Here is an 18,423-nt window from a genome sequence, read left to right on the forward strand (position 1 = left end):
TGCACGATGATGTCTAAACGACCAGCGGGCATGTGCATCGCTGGTCATTTTAGACATTTTTGCAAACTATTTGCGAACAATTTAACGATATCGTTATCGTTCAATCGCTCACATAAATCGTCTAGTGGATGGGCAGCATAAGAGAAAGGTATACTCAGAGAGAGCCCAAATCTCCCCTCAGCAGACATTTCCATGATCAACTGCAGCTGAGCGTCTCCATCTAATTAGGAGAGAGGGGGCTGGTAGCTCAGTCTTCACAAGTAAATGTGAAGTACAATTTAACCCCTACCATCCTGGTAGTTAAGGGTCAAATGGAGCAATAGTAGTGATAAATAAAACCTGCCTGGACTCCTGTTTCCCTTAGCTTAGCAAATTATGTATAAAGGTAACAATGCAATGTGACTACAAGATGGCTCTTATCCAACAACAGGAAAGGTGGCACTTTATAACAGTCAATACACAAACCCTCCTTTATGTCCTGTGAGGACAGACAAGCCTTACATGATTTACATGAAACCAGCACAGGTGGCTCCCCCTCCTATTTCCCTTTATCATTTGACGTACTCAAAGTAAAGGCAAAATCGCAAAGTTATGTGACAGCCTTCCCAAAATCTCAATGAATGTGAATTACTTTAGAAAAAAATAACAGTGATAGTTATAATTGACAAAAATAAAAACAGTATCAGTCAGCAGCTAGCAAACAGTCACATACAATGCACATGTAATATAATTACAATTGGCTTTAATTCCACTACCTGTATACCTCTCCCTTAACCAAGGGGGAGGTATACAGGGAGACTGACCCAGACCCTCCTGAGACCAACAGCTACCAGGTGCACTGCGTGGACTGTGAGCGTCTCATACACGTGGAGAGTAGACGGAACAACCGAGATGCGCAAAACCCTCGTAGGGACTGCGTATGAGTCGGGGGAGTGCCTACCTCCCCTTGCTGCATTAACCAGCCGGGTACGCTGGCCTCGTGGTGGCAGGTTGCATATGCTGCTGTCTCACACCAGAAGTAAGGACTGCTACGCGCAATTCCCCGTAAGCGAGGAATCTCCTTACCTGACATCTCCGAGCATCCAATGCAGTCCAGGTTGCAGCCTTGCTGCTAGCTAAGCTCAGCCATGACCCCGACGAAATCACTGATGTTGAGGCCCGGCGGAGGTAGATGGAGTCTCAGTACATGCGTCTTAATACAGATACTTGGTACTGCCAACTCAAAAAAACTTAAAATAAAACAATAAAAAGCTTAGGACTGCCTAAGCAGTTCCCCTTATACAACAATGCTTTTGAATCCTGCCACACCAAACTAAAGTCCTATGGCTAGGGACAGTGTATATATGGAGGAGGACCTGGGGCATTCCGGGAGCCAAAGCTTTGTTTGGTGCCTGATCTGCCAACCATGATATCCCTATGGACCCCGAAGAAGAAACAACAAAGTTACCTTAAAGACACAATGAGCTTACTCCAAATACTAGACAACATAGAGTGGAAAAACACATATACACATCAAATCACTATACACAGTAATCAATCACAAAGCAGGATGTGAAGCAGCACAACATTATCTTTTAAACCAAACTGATATTTCAAACAACCAGATACATTTTATAATGGACAACATTGACTTCATCCTCCGCCACAACTACCTTTGTGACGACGGACAATTCTTCCAACAAGAACGTGGTACAGCTATGGGCACAACATTTGCGCCCACTTACGAAAATTTATATGTGGCATGGTGGGAGGGAATGATTATCTGGAGCAACAACAAGTGCATTGTTGGGGCACGTGCGTGACTCTTTGGAGTATAGTCCAGCTACAGCCTTGAGGGCTGGAATTCTTGGCTGGATGCGGCCGTATAACAGCTTTGTGAGCTGGAGGAAGACTTGGCCTTAGATGATGAAGCGACCTTTGGGCTGTGCCGCAGCCTTGAGGGCAGGTATCACTTGGCTAGTTGTGGCCAGTGGGCCGTGCCACAGCCTTGAGAGCTGGAATAACTTGGCTAGATGTAGCTAGTGGGCTGTAGAATATGAAGTGGCCTTTAGGCCATGTGGCAGCCTTGAGAGCTGGTATAACTTGGCCGGATGGAGCCCGTGGGCTGGATAATATGAAGCTGCCTCTGGTCCATGCAGCACCCTTGAGGGCTAGTATAACTTGACCAGATGCAGCCCGTTGGCTGTTGAATATGGAGCAGCCACTGGGCTGTGTGGTGGCCTTGAGGGCCGGAGCAACTTGGTTAGATGCGGCAGAAGCCGGAAATAACAGAAGCAAAGTCACTGGTGTAGGAGCGCGGGACTGCGCACTGATGTTTCTGGAGTGCGGCCTGTCCCGCTGGGTTGACACAAGCAGCTGACGCTGTAGTGCGTCCTGTGCTGCTGGGTTGACACAAGCAGCTGACGCTACAGTGTGGCCTGTGCCGCCTGGATAACACAAACGGCAGGTAGATAGTATGCAGGACTGTGCCACCTGGATGACACAAACGGCAGAACAACAATATACTATAGGAGGAATGCTGGAGCTCAACTGGAAGACAGGAGACAAAACCAGAACTGGAATCACGAAACTCTATCACCGGCATGGAGTGAAGGGCTGGCTGTAATTTGCCAGATTCAAGGTCCAATCAGAGGAAGCCCTGCAAGCCTCCCTAATGACAGACCATTGTGCAGCTGGCTTGTTCACACTGACAAGACAATTAATTAGTGAGCAGCTGATACTGCACACAGGCAGACAGTTAATTACTGAACACGTGATCAGCACACAGACAGGATTAAATGCAAAGTTCTAGTAGCATCTAATGGGGGACATCCACTACAAGATCTGAAAACGACTGCACGATTACGACATTGTAATCGTGCAGTCGTGATGTGCCTGCACTGCAGACGTTCAGTGCAGGGTCATCCTTCATCTGGAAACATGCTGAGCCTGACGATATCGTCAGGTTGACCAGCATGTTTGCACGATGATAGATGTCTAAAAGACCAAATTTTCAAATGATGTTCGAACGATTTTATCATTATCGTTCAACTTTATCGTCTAGTGGATACCCCCCTTAAGACTGGGAAATGCAACCAAGATGATCTGCTAACCGCAGATCCTAATATATATTGAGAAGATTGTGAATTGGCATAGATACATAGACTATTTATTTTTTGCCTGGAATGGTTCCCATGAAGAACTATTCCAGGCAAATTTCATTACACACATGAACAATAATATATTGAATTTAGAATTTACAACCACCTACAGCACAGAAATGGTGGTTTTTCTGGATCTTGAAATTTACATTACGAAAATTATAATCAAACTCTTACCTACATTAAAAAAGTAAATGGAAACAATATGCTAGCATACAACAGTATACCATCACAGACAATGGGTAAACAACATCCTCGGGGGACAATTCTGATGCTTGAGATGGAAATGCACAGAAAACCACATTTTTGAGGAGCAAAGTAGTGAGATGAAGAAAAAATTCCTACAAAACAAGAACAAATTGACAAATTAAAAAAAATTGATAGAAAAGAATTGATTAGCTACAACCCCAAAATTCAACAATAAACTGATATACAAACCATTTTCATAACGCAATACAATGGGAACCATAAAGAAATAGAATTCTAAATACCCACTGGCATGTACTGTTATTGGATGATGAAATTAAAGAAGAATATATAATTAATACCTAAGATTGTGTACAGAAAAGCTAAAAACTTGAAACTACATTAACACAAAGTTTTCTCCCCATATCGGAAAAAAAATCTTCCAGAAACAAGAATTAATTTTAGTTTTTCCTGAGATGTCCAGGTTGTAAAAAACCAAACGGCAAACACAAACCGATCCAAACCTTTCATTCAGATGTAACACAGAAATAATTTAAGGTTAAAGACTGTATGTCTTGTGACACTGAAGGGGCCATTTACTTATTAGAATGCCCGTGTGGCACCCAGTACGTGGGCCAGACCAAAATAAAAATGAAAAGTGTTAGAAAATCTGTATAATATTCGAAGGGGATTGAAGACCCACAGCCTTTCAGCACACTTTGCTGAGAAAACACATGTACTGAAGTTTGTTGGCATACAAAAAAATAAAAACCCCTTGGGAGGGGAGATGATCTGAGAACTACCCTCAAAAATAAGACTAAATGGATTTACCAACTACACACTTTAGAACCATATGGACTCAATGTAGATATTGAGCTGAAAGCATTTTTATAAAAAGTTTCTTAGCATTCAGACTTTTCACAGTTTTATTTTATTTATTTTACTTTTAACACTTTAACTATTATATTTTTTAGTGTATTTTCTATTTATTTAATTTTTTATTTTAAAAAAGCACACCAGTATATAGATTTAATCAATGGCTCATAGGACCATGCGGTTGCCGCCACACAAGCACACTTCCTAATTCCCAATGAAGTTTCCCTATTAAAGGACTAACAGAAAAAACATCAACCATCCTTGACAAAAATCATGAGTGATGCAAAATGCGTTGGTTAGAGTGGGAGCGTGAGAGCAAATAGTAGCTGGAGAAAGCAAGGACCTTACAAAGAAGAACCCGGCGTCTTACTTAGTCAGGAATCGCCGTGGTCATCAGGCCGGGTCCCTGCCGCACATCACCGGTAACCGCGAGGAAAAGAATGTTGCATGACCACCTACTCTCAGGTGGGGACAGCAGTATTTGAAGCCCCATTGGGGTGAAGAACTCTCCCCCAAAGCAAACACTGGACCTCCTATTGCCGCACCTTGCCCGATCGTAAGCTCTAAAAAGGCTATAAACATATATTTGTTTACAACTTTTTTTCAAAAAAACTTTTACTGTTCTAACTCATATACTGTTAATGCATAATTAATTTTTATTCTGATTCTATTTTTTTTTCAACTTATTAGATCAGTTTTTAGTATATAATATTATTTACTTTCATTTATTCATTAAATTTGCACATTTACACTAGCGATCTGTCTCAGCTGTACAGGCTGTATACATATTACTGATGTGGATGGAGAATTACCCACGAAACCTGCAGCCTTTTTTAGTATCTCATACGAAAAAGGAGGAGAAATGTATATAGCTAGAATAATGAGGGCAATTGAATTAATCTTTTAGTCAAGAAACACGTTTCACCCCCCCGGATCAGTGCACATTTTTAATTAAAATAGAGACTCCCCTGGAAACTGACGTAAAAGAGGCATTAAATGCCCACCCCACCCACGGCCTTTTAAGGGAAAGCCGCTTACTCCCAACTAAATGCGTCTCAGTAAGGCAAATTAGATCAGGGTCATATTGTTTCAAATGTTTAAGGACCATGGCGCTTGAGTTTATCCAACAGAAAATCATGGGACTCATAAGTTGGGCGCTCTATAGACAATGAATACATAATAATACATCCCTTCTATTGATGAGCGAGGTTGATGCTTTGGTGGAAAGATAGTTCTTCCTCTTAATCTTCTCAACTCATATGCGAAAAAGTAATGCAAGGGAAATAGATGTATGTAGTACAGTTTTTCTTCCTTTCCATGAAGTAATTCAGTAATATCTTATATAGGCCCACACTAAGAACAGGTGAGAAACAATCAGTGTACCCCAACTCACACTTCCAAATGTAGTGCACAGCATATACAGGTATCTTTATCACCAAGATATATCAGCTATAAGTGGCCCCAGGAGTATATAACGTACCGCACTCAGTATAAGTGCAGAGGATTTCAAACATATAAAGGTATCTTTGGGTCAGCATGCATAATTTGAAGATGGAGGGCGTACCCTACCCATGGCAGGTGTAGCTCTTTTGAAGCATATCTTTATATACTTCTTGTTAATCACTACTGACACTTCCTCCCTCTGTGTGTAGTCCAAAAAGACCAAGCTATGTACCAAACTTCGAAAAGTGAAGCTTTTTTGAGTTTGGCCCCGTTAGTTTACACCATGTTTAGATGGTGTAAACTGCTTTAAGCCTATGGAGGCTTACCAACAAGGAGAGGAGATCTCCCGGCTCTGGAAACATGCCGGGAATATAACTCGCAGGTACTGCGGTTACCGCCACCGCTGTCGCTGCGAGTTCCCCTTTGTATATAGCGGGGATAGTTTCATTAAAAATAATATCTGTCGTGATACAAATCCTTAATAATTGCGGCAGTTCCGCAGTTATTAATACATAGGCTCCCTAGACTCTTATTTTACCTGGAAATACATAAACCCTAAGAAACTTTTGTATTGTAAACAATTTTGTAATGCAGTAGAGTCTGTCCTTGGTTTCAGTATCTGTCAACTGTACTTTACTATTTAAACAGTAGGTGGCAGCAGTGCTTAAATACTGATGTGCACAGCGCAGTATGATGATAAAGAATAAGAGAATATTGTAACATATAGACCAGTAACATACTTCAAGGATGGCATGTGTATTGTGTACCCTTCTGAACTTCAAAAGGTCTGCATGTTACCCTTAATATGAAGAATGACAAAACAGCCCGGAAAAAAACTTGGTTTGCATCAGTCTACCCAAATACCCCCACATACTTCTCACTTACTACAAAATTCCATTACCTGCACTCAGATCTCCCATTTGAAATAGTCCCACAGGTCCTCAGAATTCCACTTCCAACAAAATGCACCCACATTCACTCATTTAACCCCCTGATGTCCTACATGTACACCAGAGCTCCCCCACTTACCCGTCACCTCCACCATGTGCCCATCATACCTCTTTCCCTATTACCTTTACAACTGGCATGTGCAGAAGAAGAAGAGAACACACTAACCAGAGCCCACCCCTGAATCCCCTGTGGTGTGACCTTCCTGTGTGGTGCAGAGGAGATCACGTGACATGCAGGTCTGCTGCTCCTGTGCTTCTAACAATGCTGAGTATAAGGCTGGAGCAGCACCAGTGAGAGAGAGGTTTACTTGTATAAGTAGACATGTTTATACTTACTATGCATATATAGCACTAGATTTAAACGATTACTGAATTTAATAGTTGCCATTATTATTTTGAAGAGCATAAATAAACATGTTTTGTGTGTTTCCCACCTGCAGATCAGAGACAATCTGTCAATCAGCCTGGACAATCAATCTTCCCCTCCGCCCCCTATTTTGATCCCACCGCTTAGAATGTTTGCTTCATGGTTGTTTAAGGTGAGGAATACCTATGTTGTTTTTGAATCTTACTTTCACAGTTAACCTTTATTATTTTAATCCAGATGTGTCTACCTACCTACAGCTATCCTCAAATCGCGCCAAATAGCCCTGTTTGGCAACCCGCTGACTTTGCCACTTAGCCGCACCATGCGATTTTTTTCTTAAAATATGCATCTTAATCTGCTTCTGTATACCAATACTTTTGCAACAGAAAAATAGTAATCATAAGTACTTTGTGCAGTATTAGGGAATTAAGATGCAAAATTCAGGAAAAAGTACCTGATTACCGAAATATCTGCTCGTGGAGGAGCGACTGAGTCGTCATGCGCCATATGGCGCAAAAAGGATAGCTGTATGAGTCCACCATGCCTGCACATTTTAAATGCTGGAATTAACTTTTACATACAGTATAAGGATGGTCAGTAGGTGACTATGTTTGTGTCATAAGATAATCATAAACTGATATGGCTCCATATTTAATTTGTGGCAATATCCTAAGCAATCTGTAGGACTTGTACACATTGGTATACGCTGGCATCGATAGCTGTCTTATGCAGTGTCATTGTAGCTGGATCAGGCAAAGGCTATTACTGTACCCTCTGATCACCCAGAGGATGTGCTATAACAAAATGGTGAGATGGAAATTAAAACCTTTCCCCCAAAATTAGATAGTGGAGGAATTTGTTTTTTATTGTAACGCGCATTTATTTTAAATGATGCTGCAAATAACATATACAAGTGGTTATACAGGTGGACTATATATGTGTGTTTAAGTTCTCTGAAGTTTAGCTATGTACAATAAAATAAATACTAGATTCTTTTTGTTGTAAATATATAATAATGGTATCACCTGCCTAGTAAATACAGGCATTATCCTCTCATCTTTGTGACGTGTATAGTGGTACTCGCTATATACACTACATTCTAACTTTATGTAGCGATACTATTTATTTGTAGGTATAACCATCCTATGTGTATTTTCAGATGACTGAATCTATCCCACCTCTATAATTGTTACACCGTAGGCATTGATGTTATGTTTCACACCCATTATCGGCATCTGCAGAGTCTTTATTATGGATATCTCCGTGTCTCTTCTTCATTTGACACATCTGATATCTTTGTACAGAAACTTTCTCTTTACTATTTGTTCCTAGGATCATCATTGTGTGAATTGATTTGTACATGGTTTTATTCTGGGGGTGATTTGATTTTTTTTTTCTTGTGATGATTATACAGTTCCTAATACAGGTCGAGTCTTCCATATACAAATATTCCGAAATACAGAATATTCCAAAACATGGAATTTTTTGAGCGTGACTGAGATAGACAACTTTGCTTTCTGATGGTTAAATGTACACAAACTTTGTTTAATGCACAAAATTATTAAAAATATTGCCTTCAGTCTGTGTATAAGGTGTATATGAAACATAAATGAACTTTGTGTATGTTGACAAACTTTGGTGCACAAAATTATTAAAACTATTGTATAAAATTACCTTTTAGGCTTTGTGTATAAGGTATATATGAAACATAAATGCATTCTGTGTTTAGTCTTTCTGTCCCATTCACAAGATATCATTATGGTATGCAAATATTTCAAAATTTGGAAAAATCCGTTATCCAAAATTCTTCTGGTCCCAAGCATTTTGGATATGGGAGACTCAACCTGTATATTCAATTAATCTTACCCCATTTATTTTATCAATGATATATAAAGGTGTGAGAACTCTATCCAACGTACAGAATAACACCTTTACTGTTGTCCGTCTTGTGAATCTGAATGAGAAAGAATGTAGGTGGAAAAATAGGGTATATAATAGCAAATGATCTACAGATGTGCCTCAGTCCTGTGAGACTCTTCTAGCACTGGGCATCTTTTTTGCGCCTTTTTTTTTTTTTGCCGAAAATGCATCTAAGTCACAATGCAATGCGCCAGGAGGCTGTGCTGATTAAATTGATGTGAGACCTGTATATCTGTGTGAGACTGAGTCTCTCAATCAGCATGCAATGTGCTACCATGCAGCAGCCACAGCTTTTTTTCCACTCCAAGTTCAGATTACAGTCTGTCACACAGAGATATACAAATGTCACATATCAATTTAATCTGCACAGTCTCATGGTGCGTCCAAGTCACATCACATTGCATCTTAGACATATTTTCGGTAAAAAAAGGCGCTCGATGCTAGAAGAGTTGCACAGGACCTGAATGCTCTCTCACGCCAGGCATATTGTGCTGCATGGCGTTTTGAGGATAGATGTATGAGGACACACCTGTAGTTATTGGCATTCAATAGTCGTGACTAATTTTAGGTTGACAAAAGCATTGCTTTGTCTTAGAGCACAAATGAACAACGTTTCTCATGACTGTAACAGTGCCCTCTCATTTTGGTTATGCATAATACTTTTACTTCATTTTTATATGTTTTGTGAGGTAAAACACTTAATTTCTAAACAGGCAACTACCCTGCCGAATGAATACAAGGAGGGCAAGCTACAGGCCTACAAACTCATATGTGGGATGATGACAAGACGTCAAGATGTCCTACCAAACTCTGATGTCTTGGTTCAGTTTTATATGGTCCTGCACAATGGCCTCATTCACGAAGATCAAGTAAGTTTAACATTAGTTTGTTTAACTTTATTTTTTCTCATACTACTTTATATAGCAGGTGAAGGCAAAACCAATATATTTGCCAGCTGTCAGTGCTGGAGGACTGTTTCTGCCAGTAGCACTTCAATAGAAGTCTGTGACAAACTCTAATGATGCAACTCTGCCATTGCGGCTTAATCCCGAGCCGGCTCTGCCAGTAGGGCCTACTTGCGTGCTAGCGTTCGGTTTGCTGTACATGGTATAAGACTTGCCCTGGCAAAAGTCTTATTTTCTTACCCACCCTGTATGCTAAATAGATTTGTTTTATAGCACTTTTTTCCATGCTTCCCCCGTCATGTGTGGCATTGTTTTTCACCAGGAAGTAGCAGTGAAGCCCTTAATATGTAGGGGGGCATGTTGGCACTGCAGGTTTGGGACAATTGAAAAAATAGGGAGCAGCTTGCTGGTGAGGTCACCACTAACCTCTATAATTGTACAGTACCACAAACACTATTCGTGTTGCTCCAATTAGCGCTCAATTAACATGATTATGCGGTGCGCGTATGTATATGCAGAAATTGTGTTTTTTTTATATAAAAAATTACGTAGACTATTGTAACTGCTGCCCTGATGTTATTAGTAGGCTACCATAGTATTATCATGTCTAAGGAATCATACGAGTAAATAAGAGTTTGAAATCGTGTATATTTATTGAATATTATGTTATAAAACTAGTGTTAATAAATAATGTAATTAAACTAGTAAAGTCAAATGGTATAGATTTTGTGAAAAAACCAATGGCACTAATCTAATCCAATGAAACCGATGCTGGGAAAAAATGGGAAAGGGGATGGGTCAGACGGGGGAAGGGATTGAGAATGCGTGGGTACAGGTAAAGAGAATAAAAGGTGGGGGGAAGAAAGAAATATGTTATATGGATTCTATATAGTATTTAACTAATTAAAATTTGTTGATACTGAGAAAAATTGACCAATTCAAATAATGAAATAAAAATAAAAAAAATGTAGTAGAGATAAAATCAGTGTAGATGTAGCAACAATGATTAGGTTCTCTGGTGTCATAACTCTTTCCAATGTTCCCAAAGGCAATGTAACGGTTAATGTTGGCAAGGTACAACAATATACCGGCCGAAACGCGTTGGAAATAACAGCTCTAATACTTCATGCCGGATACACCCATGGGAAGTGACTTTGAAGAAACACTGATAGTGTTAACCAACTCCGTACGCCTGCTGCCACTAGCTGCTAGAGATACCTCGTAGTGTTAGGCTTTTGGGGGGGAGGGGTTAGGGTTAGTCACTAAAGGGGGATGGTTAGGTTTAGGAACTAACTGGGAGGGTTAGGGTGCAAGAAAGGAGTGTTAGGGGGAGAAAAGGGGAGGGTTAGTATACTTACCCGACCCCTGTTGGGATACCGAGCATCAGGATGCCGCTGTCGGCATTTTGACAGTAGTCATCCCGACTGCCGTTATTTCATACTCAACCTATAAAAATGTTATCCTTATATCTCTGTTCACAGGTAAACTGGTTCACACATGAATACACCAGTTCATGCCGGAGAGTTTTTATTTTTCTTAATCAATATCCTGCGTATCAATAAGCTAAAATAATAATAATGTTAGCATAGGGGTTGAGTGAGTGTTCTCTTACCAGAACACAATAACCTTTTCATAACTTCTATTCTAGTCATTGAAGTACCACAGTGTCAAACCTCCTGTCTCTTACGTACTCCTCTCTAGTGACAGTAATGCAATAAAGTACCCCTTTATCCACAGAGGTCAATGTAACCTGTTCTTGTGATGATGTGATTTCTCGTATTTCGAATCCAAGGGACCCACACCTAATGGCACTACCTGTTAGACGATGCCTGCAGTGAAGAGTTGTGCCTGACTTTTCTTGTTTTACTGCTAAATTCGGAAAGATTTGGCACCCACTTTCTGTGCTAGGGGACTTCCATCTATATATATGTGTGTGACTGAGCTTGAATCTGTACTATGGAACTTGGCGTGAAAAAAGCTGCAGCCTCTACATCGTAGCACTTCACATACAGATGCAAACTCGGGACCTCTTTTATCAAAGAGTGATTCTTGTTATCACTCATTACTAATCTTAAATGGTGCTCCAACCAATCAGCTCCTAACTGTCATGTGTTTGAAAAATGACTGTTAGGAGCTGATTGGTTGGAGTTCAATTTAAGATTAGTAACGAGTGATAAAAAGAATATAATTTGTTGATAAATGAGGCCCTTAGTCTCACACTGATGTATACCAGGGGCGGATTGTGCCGCCGGGACGCCAGGCCAGTTCCTGCTGGGCCGGTGCCTTTGGTGGCCGATGGCCACTCAGCCCGCCCTTCACTAACTGCCTCCCCGGGGTTCCGCTGCCGTGATCCGGCTGCTGCAGAGCTTCTGCACCTTTGCGCAGTAGCTTAGTGCGGTTTAAAATAATATATATATGTATATATATGGCCGATGGAGCTTTTGCCCCGCCTCCAGCCCCTCCGCAGCCCGCCTCCAGTCTCCTCACAGGCGTCACACCAGACAGCAGATGTAATGCAGCACTGTGCCAGGCTGCTAGTTCCCAGCGGCGTACTGCCAAATATTACTGTGCCCAGTGTGCTGCAGCACCAGGTAGATATATATATATATATAATACTCTTATATCTCTTATATAATATATATAATGTTATTCTCCTGCACCTCCAACAAAGTGGACTCTTTTCCGCTTAAAACCATATTTAAGATAAGCAATTTTAATTAATATATTCCTGTTACCAGTTTGTCTGTCCATTTACATGTTCTTGGTTAATAAAATATAATTTACGGAGATTACTCTCCTTTTTCATGGTCTGAGGCCTGTTACACCTGGTTTATGAAATTGAAAGTGATCTTTGCAACACGGGGAACAGGAAGGAGTGATATCCTTATATGCACTACATATTGCATTATCTGGTACGCAGATTTATTTACGTTTACTATCCACTACGTTTGCATAAGGAAATACTACACCATATTGTGTTTATGGGCTTGGTGTAAGCCCTCTCTTTAAGGTCTATTCAAGAGGGTACCTTCCCTTGGTTTAATATCCAGAACTTATTGGCACCACGTGCTTCCTGACCATAGGAGTGTGACCTGGATATCAGATAAGCTTTTCAAAAATTATATTCTTGGTACGCACATTACTTGGACCACAGATTGCTTTACTTTAAATACTACACGATTAGGCACACGTCTCTTATTTTTCAGTATATATATATATATCTATATATATATATATCTATATATATATATATATATATATATAATATCTCATATATATGACTTCCTATATACTTATATGAGAAATGAGGTCAAACCCCCCATTTTCGAGGTTTGACCGCATTTCTAGCTTTGGTGTATCCTGCCCTTTGTGAGTCCCTGAGAGCTGTCCTTTATTACTTGGACTATATACCACCAACAAAGGCACCAGGGCAAGGTGCAAAGTTCTATATATATGTGTGTATATATATATATATATATATATATTTCTACTTCAGGGTCCATAGGGTATCCACAGGATACCTTGGGGTATAGGTGTGACGTCAGTCGCAGGGCACCAAAGAGTTAAGCTTTCAGCCTCCCAGGATGCACTAGGTCCCCCTCCTATACCCCGCCCCCGGGCCAAGGCACCTCAGTTAGTTTAGTTTGGTGCCCGGCCGGAGTCGGGTGCACCTGTTGGAGTGGGGGCTAGAAGAGCCCCTGAAGCTTATTCTTCATGCAGCTGTGGCTGCACATCTGGATGAACAGCATGGACAGTCAGTCCTGACGTCCATGCTGTCTTCCCTACACCCCGCCGGTACCAGAACGCCGGTACTGATCCGGGGATGCTGGTGGGCGTCTGGGGTCACAGCTAGCGGTGACCCCAGATGCTCCGGACCATGGCCGGATTCAAGGGGGACAGAGGTAAGCAGCGGGGTCCCGCGGTGGGTCCCCGCTGATCACATGGTCCTAAGTCCCCAGGCAGGGGGCTCCCTGGGGACTGGCTGCAGCGTGGAGCCAGGCGACCAACCTGCGCTTCCACTACCCCCTGGGACAGCGGACCGCAGCAGAGCGGTAGCGCTGCGGCGTCCCAGGGGTTAAATGCATGCCAGGGGAGCGCGCCTTCCCTGTCTCACAGCCGGCGCCTCCCCCGCTGCACACAGCCCTCTCTGCATGCTGCCGACTGGTCCTGTGGCAGCGCTCCTCCCCCAGGCCAGCCTCCTCTCTGCTCCTCGGCGGCCATCTTCTCCAGAACGCATGGTGAACGCTGCTGGAAGCGCTGGACGGAAGCATCGTGGTCTGGGTCCCCCCGCATACCTCTCCTCCGCTGTGGTCAGGTCTGTGTATGCAGCGCTGTGTCCTACCAGGCCCTGTGTCTGTGTAGTTGAGTGATCAGCGCTGTTAGTGCAGGAATTGTTATTTTTCTGCATTGTATGTGACTGTGCTAGCGCTGCTGCCTGTAATCTTTTCTTCTCTAAACTGTCAGCTTTATTACTGTCCCTGTTCTTTCTGCTAAAGCCCTTGCGGTGCGGTGCTGCAGGGTGGTCTCTCGCCTATTTAATACTTAATTGGTGAGAGAGGTCACATACGTGGTGCCATCATGTCTGAAAGTGATTTTCCCCTCCGGCTACAGTGTACCACGTGCAAAGTACCGTTAGCGGAGGGGGAGGGTAGCGCGGAGGGCCTTTGCCGGCAGTGTTTGTCCATGGCGCGGCCTATTACGGTTACAGCACCGGTACAGGAGCCGCCCTGGGCTTGTTTCGCTCAGGCGTTAACAGCTTTAGTGGGCCAGTTAGCTCCGCAGCCCGCGTTTACTCCGATGGGTTTGTCCCAGCAGTCTGTGGTGTCGTCACCCATGCAGGGGTTCCCACGACAATTGGTGGTACCCCACAGTCTCCCTATTTCCCCGCTCCCGGGTTCTCAGGAGCCAGCGTGGGTTAACTCCCTGACAAGTTCTGTACAGCACTTGTCGGATGTGTTGCAAGGGGAGTCTGTGATGCGGTCTCATAAAAGGCCGGTGGCGTCTCTGTCCGCTCCTTATGAGGATGACGAAGGGACGTCTGATGATGGGGAGATTCTAGATCCTTACGATCAGGAACCTCTCCATACTAAGGACGCTGATGCTAAGTCCAAAGTATATATTCCTGGACTTATTCGGGCGGTCCGCACAGCCTTGGTGATTGAGGACGAAGTTCCCCCAGCGGCTAAATCTAAGTATGCCTTTTTCAAAGATGTGAAGGGCGATGCCACAGTCTTTCCTCTTTCGGGTCAGTTGGTGGACCATTTAGAGGAGGCGTGGAAACAACCTGGCAAAAGATACCAGCCGCAGAGACGCCTGGCGGTGGCTTATCCGTTCGCGGATAATTATTTTGCTAAGTGGGAATCCCCTCCACAGGTGGATTCTCACGTGACCCGTCTTGTCCGTAGTGCCACATTGCCGATGCCATCCATGTCCTCCCTTAAGGATGCTACGGACCGCAAGGTAGAAATCTGCCTGAAGTCCGCTTATTCCCTTGCAGGGGGGGCAGCACGGCCGGCTATGGCCATTTGCTGGGTTGCCAGAGCGATGGAGCGCTGGGCGGATTCATTAGAGGCTTCTTTTGAATCCGACTGTCCGGCCGATCAGGCGGAGTTGATTGGCAATCTCCGTGATTCGGCCACCTACATCAACGAGGCGGCTCTAGACATTAGTACTCTGGTGTCTAGAATTTCTTCAGCAGCGGTAGCTGCTCGTCGCACCTTGTGGCTGCGATCCTGGAAGGCGGACGCAGATTCCAAGAAAGGTCTGGAAGCGTTGCCGTTTACCGGAGAAGTTCTCTTCGGTCCGGATCTGGATAAGATTGTGGCCACGCTGGCGGCAGCCAAATCTGCCTGTCTCCCGTCGGCCGCTGCTCCTTCTGGTTCGGGACCATCGTCCTTTCGGTCATCTAGGGCCCAGGGCAGGCCCAAACCACAGTCGTTTCCTCGACAGGCTGGCCCTAAGAAATCGGTCAAGCCCCGGAAGCAGGCATGGAGTACCAGACGTCCGGCCCCCAAGCCAGATGACAAGCCTGCGGCCTGACGGTCCGGGCCTCCCTTTGGGGGATCCCAGGGTGGGAGGCCGCCTGCTACAGTTCGCCCAGTGTTGGTCGACCACTACGACAGACACTTGGGTTCTGGAGGTGGTTTCCCACGGATACGCCCTCTCCTTCCGGCACAGACCCCCGGCTCGCTTCTTCACCACGGGTCTCCCATCAGACCGGAACAAGGCTACGGAGCTGCGGAAGGTATTGCACACTATGCTCCAGGCTGGAGTTATAGTGGCGGTTCCATTCTCCCAGAGGGGCCAGGGTTTCTATTCAAATCTATTTTTGGTACAGAAACCCAATGGGTCATATCGTCCGATACTCAACCTCAAAGCACTCAACAAGTCTTTGCGGGTCCCGAAGTTTCGGATGGAGACCCTACGGTCCATCATTCTGGCGCTGGAACCTGGGGACTACTTGGTGTCATTGGACATACAGGACGCTTACCTGCATGTCCCTATTCTTTGGCGCCATCAACAGTTCCTCAGGTTTGCAATCAGCAGCGACCACTTCCAGTTTCGGGCGTTACCTTTTGGCCTGGCAACAGCACCACGTGTTTTCACCAAGGTGATGGCGGTCATGGCGGCTTCTCTGCGGCTGCAGGGAGTCCGCATGTTGCCGTATTTGGACGACCTGTTATTGGTGGCAGGATCTCCAGAGCTCCTGTTACGCCACTTGGACCTGACCATTGCACTGCTGCAACGGCACGGCTGGCTAATCAACTGGCAGAAGTCCACTCTAATCCCGTCTCGGAGGATTCTGCATCTTGGAGCCTTATTGGACTCGGGACAGCAAAGGATCTTCGTGACGGAGGACAAGATCTCTGCTTTACAGTCAAGGGTGCGCAGTTGTCTGCACAGCCGCCGGGTGTCCTTACACTCGGCGATGAGGTTACTGGGCTCCATGGTGTCGGTGTTCGACATGGTGGAATACGCCCAGTTTCACTCCAGACCTCTGCAGCACCTGATCCTGTCCAAGTGGAACGGGCTGACTCAGTCTCTGAAGTCCCAGACGATTGTGCTCACCCAGGAGGTTCGCCTGTCCCTTACGTGGTGGTTACAGACGACCCACCTCAACAAGGGACGTCCGTTCTGGGTTCCAAATTGGGTCCTGTTGACAACGGACGCCAGTCTTCGGGGCTGGGGAGCAGTTTCGGGTCCACACTTGTTCCAGGGCAGGTGGACGCCGACAGAAGCGGAGCTTCCAATAAATATCTTGGAACTCCGTGCGGTCTTCAATGCTCTCCAGCAGGCACAGCGGTTTCTCCAGGGTCGCCCGGTGCAGGTCCAGTCGGACAACGCTACCACCGTGGCCTACATAAACAGGCAAGGAGGAACTCGCAGTCGGGCGGCTCTCGTAGAGGTCTCTCGGATCCTGGTTTGGGCGGAGCGCAATCTTCCGGCCATATCAGCGGTCTTCATCCCGGGAGTGCTCAATTGGGAGGCGGACTTTCTAAGTCGCCAGGACGTTCATCCGGGGGAATGGTCCCTGCACCCGGACGTTTTTCAACTACTGGTGGACAGGTGGGGTCTTCCAGAAATCGACCTCATGGCGTCCCGGCACAACAACAAGTTGCCGGTGTACGGGTCTCGCACAAGAGACAAAGGGGCGTCTCTGGTGGATGCTCTGTCCGTCCGGTGGACGTTCCGGTTCGCATACCTGTTCCCTCCGGTCTCCCTTCTTCCACGGGTAATCCGGAAATTCAAACAGGAAGGAGGGACGCTCCTGTTGATAGCTCCCGCGTGGCCCAGACGGCACTGGTTCTCAGACCTTCAGGGTCTGTCCGTGGACATTCCTCTGCGGTTGCCGCTACGACCGGACCTTCTGTCTCAGGGTCCTTGCCTTCACCCGGACCTGACTCGGCTGTCTTTGACGGCGTGGCTGTTGAGACGGCCATGCTGAGGTCCCGGGGGTTTTCCAGCTCTGTGGTGCGTACCATGTTACGAGCTCGGAAACCGTCTTCCGCGAGGATATACCATCGCGTGTGGCATACGTTCTTCCAGTGGTGTCGACCGAGAGGTTATGCACCGCGGGAGTTTCGTCTGTCTCGGATTCTCGCCTTCCTGCAAGCGGGACTAGATCATGGGCTTCGCCTTGCTTCTTTGAAGGTACAGGTTTCGACCCTATCTGTCTGGTTTCACCGTAGGATTGCTACAATCCCGGATGTGCGCACCTTTATGCAGGGTGTTCTCCGCATTCAGCCGCCCTTTGTTCCACCTGTGGCGCCTTGGGATTTGGCTGTGGTCCTGAGGGCTCTCCAAGGACCGCCGTTTGAACCACTGGGCTCAGTGGATCTTAAATGGCTAACAGCTAAGACTGTTTTCCTTCTGGCCATTGCTTCGGCCAGACGTGTTTCTGAGTTAGGGGCTCTTTCTTGTAGACCCCCTTTCTTGGTTTTTTATGGGAACAGGGCAGTGCTCCGCACTCGGCCCGAGTTTCTTCCCAAAGTTATTTCCCAGTTTCATATTAACGAGGAAATAGTTGTTCCGGCCTTTAACTCACCGGGTCTTTCCGTGGGTGAGGCCTCATTGGATGTTGTGCGGGCCTTAAGGACTTATGTTGACCGCACTTCTTCGTTTAGGAAGTCGGACGC

The 18,423-nt window shown here is 45.0% G+C and overlaps 1 protein-coding gene across 5 annotated transcripts in view; it reads left to right on the forward strand.

The window, feature by feature from the left end:
- RALGAPA2 (Ral GTPase activating protein catalytic subunit alpha 2) overlaps positions 1 to 18,423 on the forward strand; it is a 398,803-nt gene that overhangs the window by 136,607 nt on the left and 243,773 nt on the right. For all 5 annotated transcript variants that reach the window (XM_088477338.1, XM_088477335.1, XM_088477337.1 and 2 more), the window contains 2 exons: positions 7,036 to 7,134; positions 9,596 to 9,751. In XM_088477338.1, coding sequence (XP_088333464.1) covers positions 7,036 to 7,134; positions 9,596 to 9,751 — 255 coding nt within the window. The remainder of the gene's footprint in view (positions 1 to 7,035; positions 7,135 to 9,595; positions 9,752 to 18,423) is intronic.

This window comes from Taudactylus pleione, unplaced genomic scaffold, assembly GCF_031769625.1.
Source record: "Taudactylus pleione unplaced genomic scaffold, aTauple2 ptg000201l, whole genome shotgun sequence".
Taxonomy (NCBI): Eukaryota; Metazoa; Chordata; class Amphibia; order Anura; family Myobatrachidae; genus Taudactylus; species Taudactylus pleione.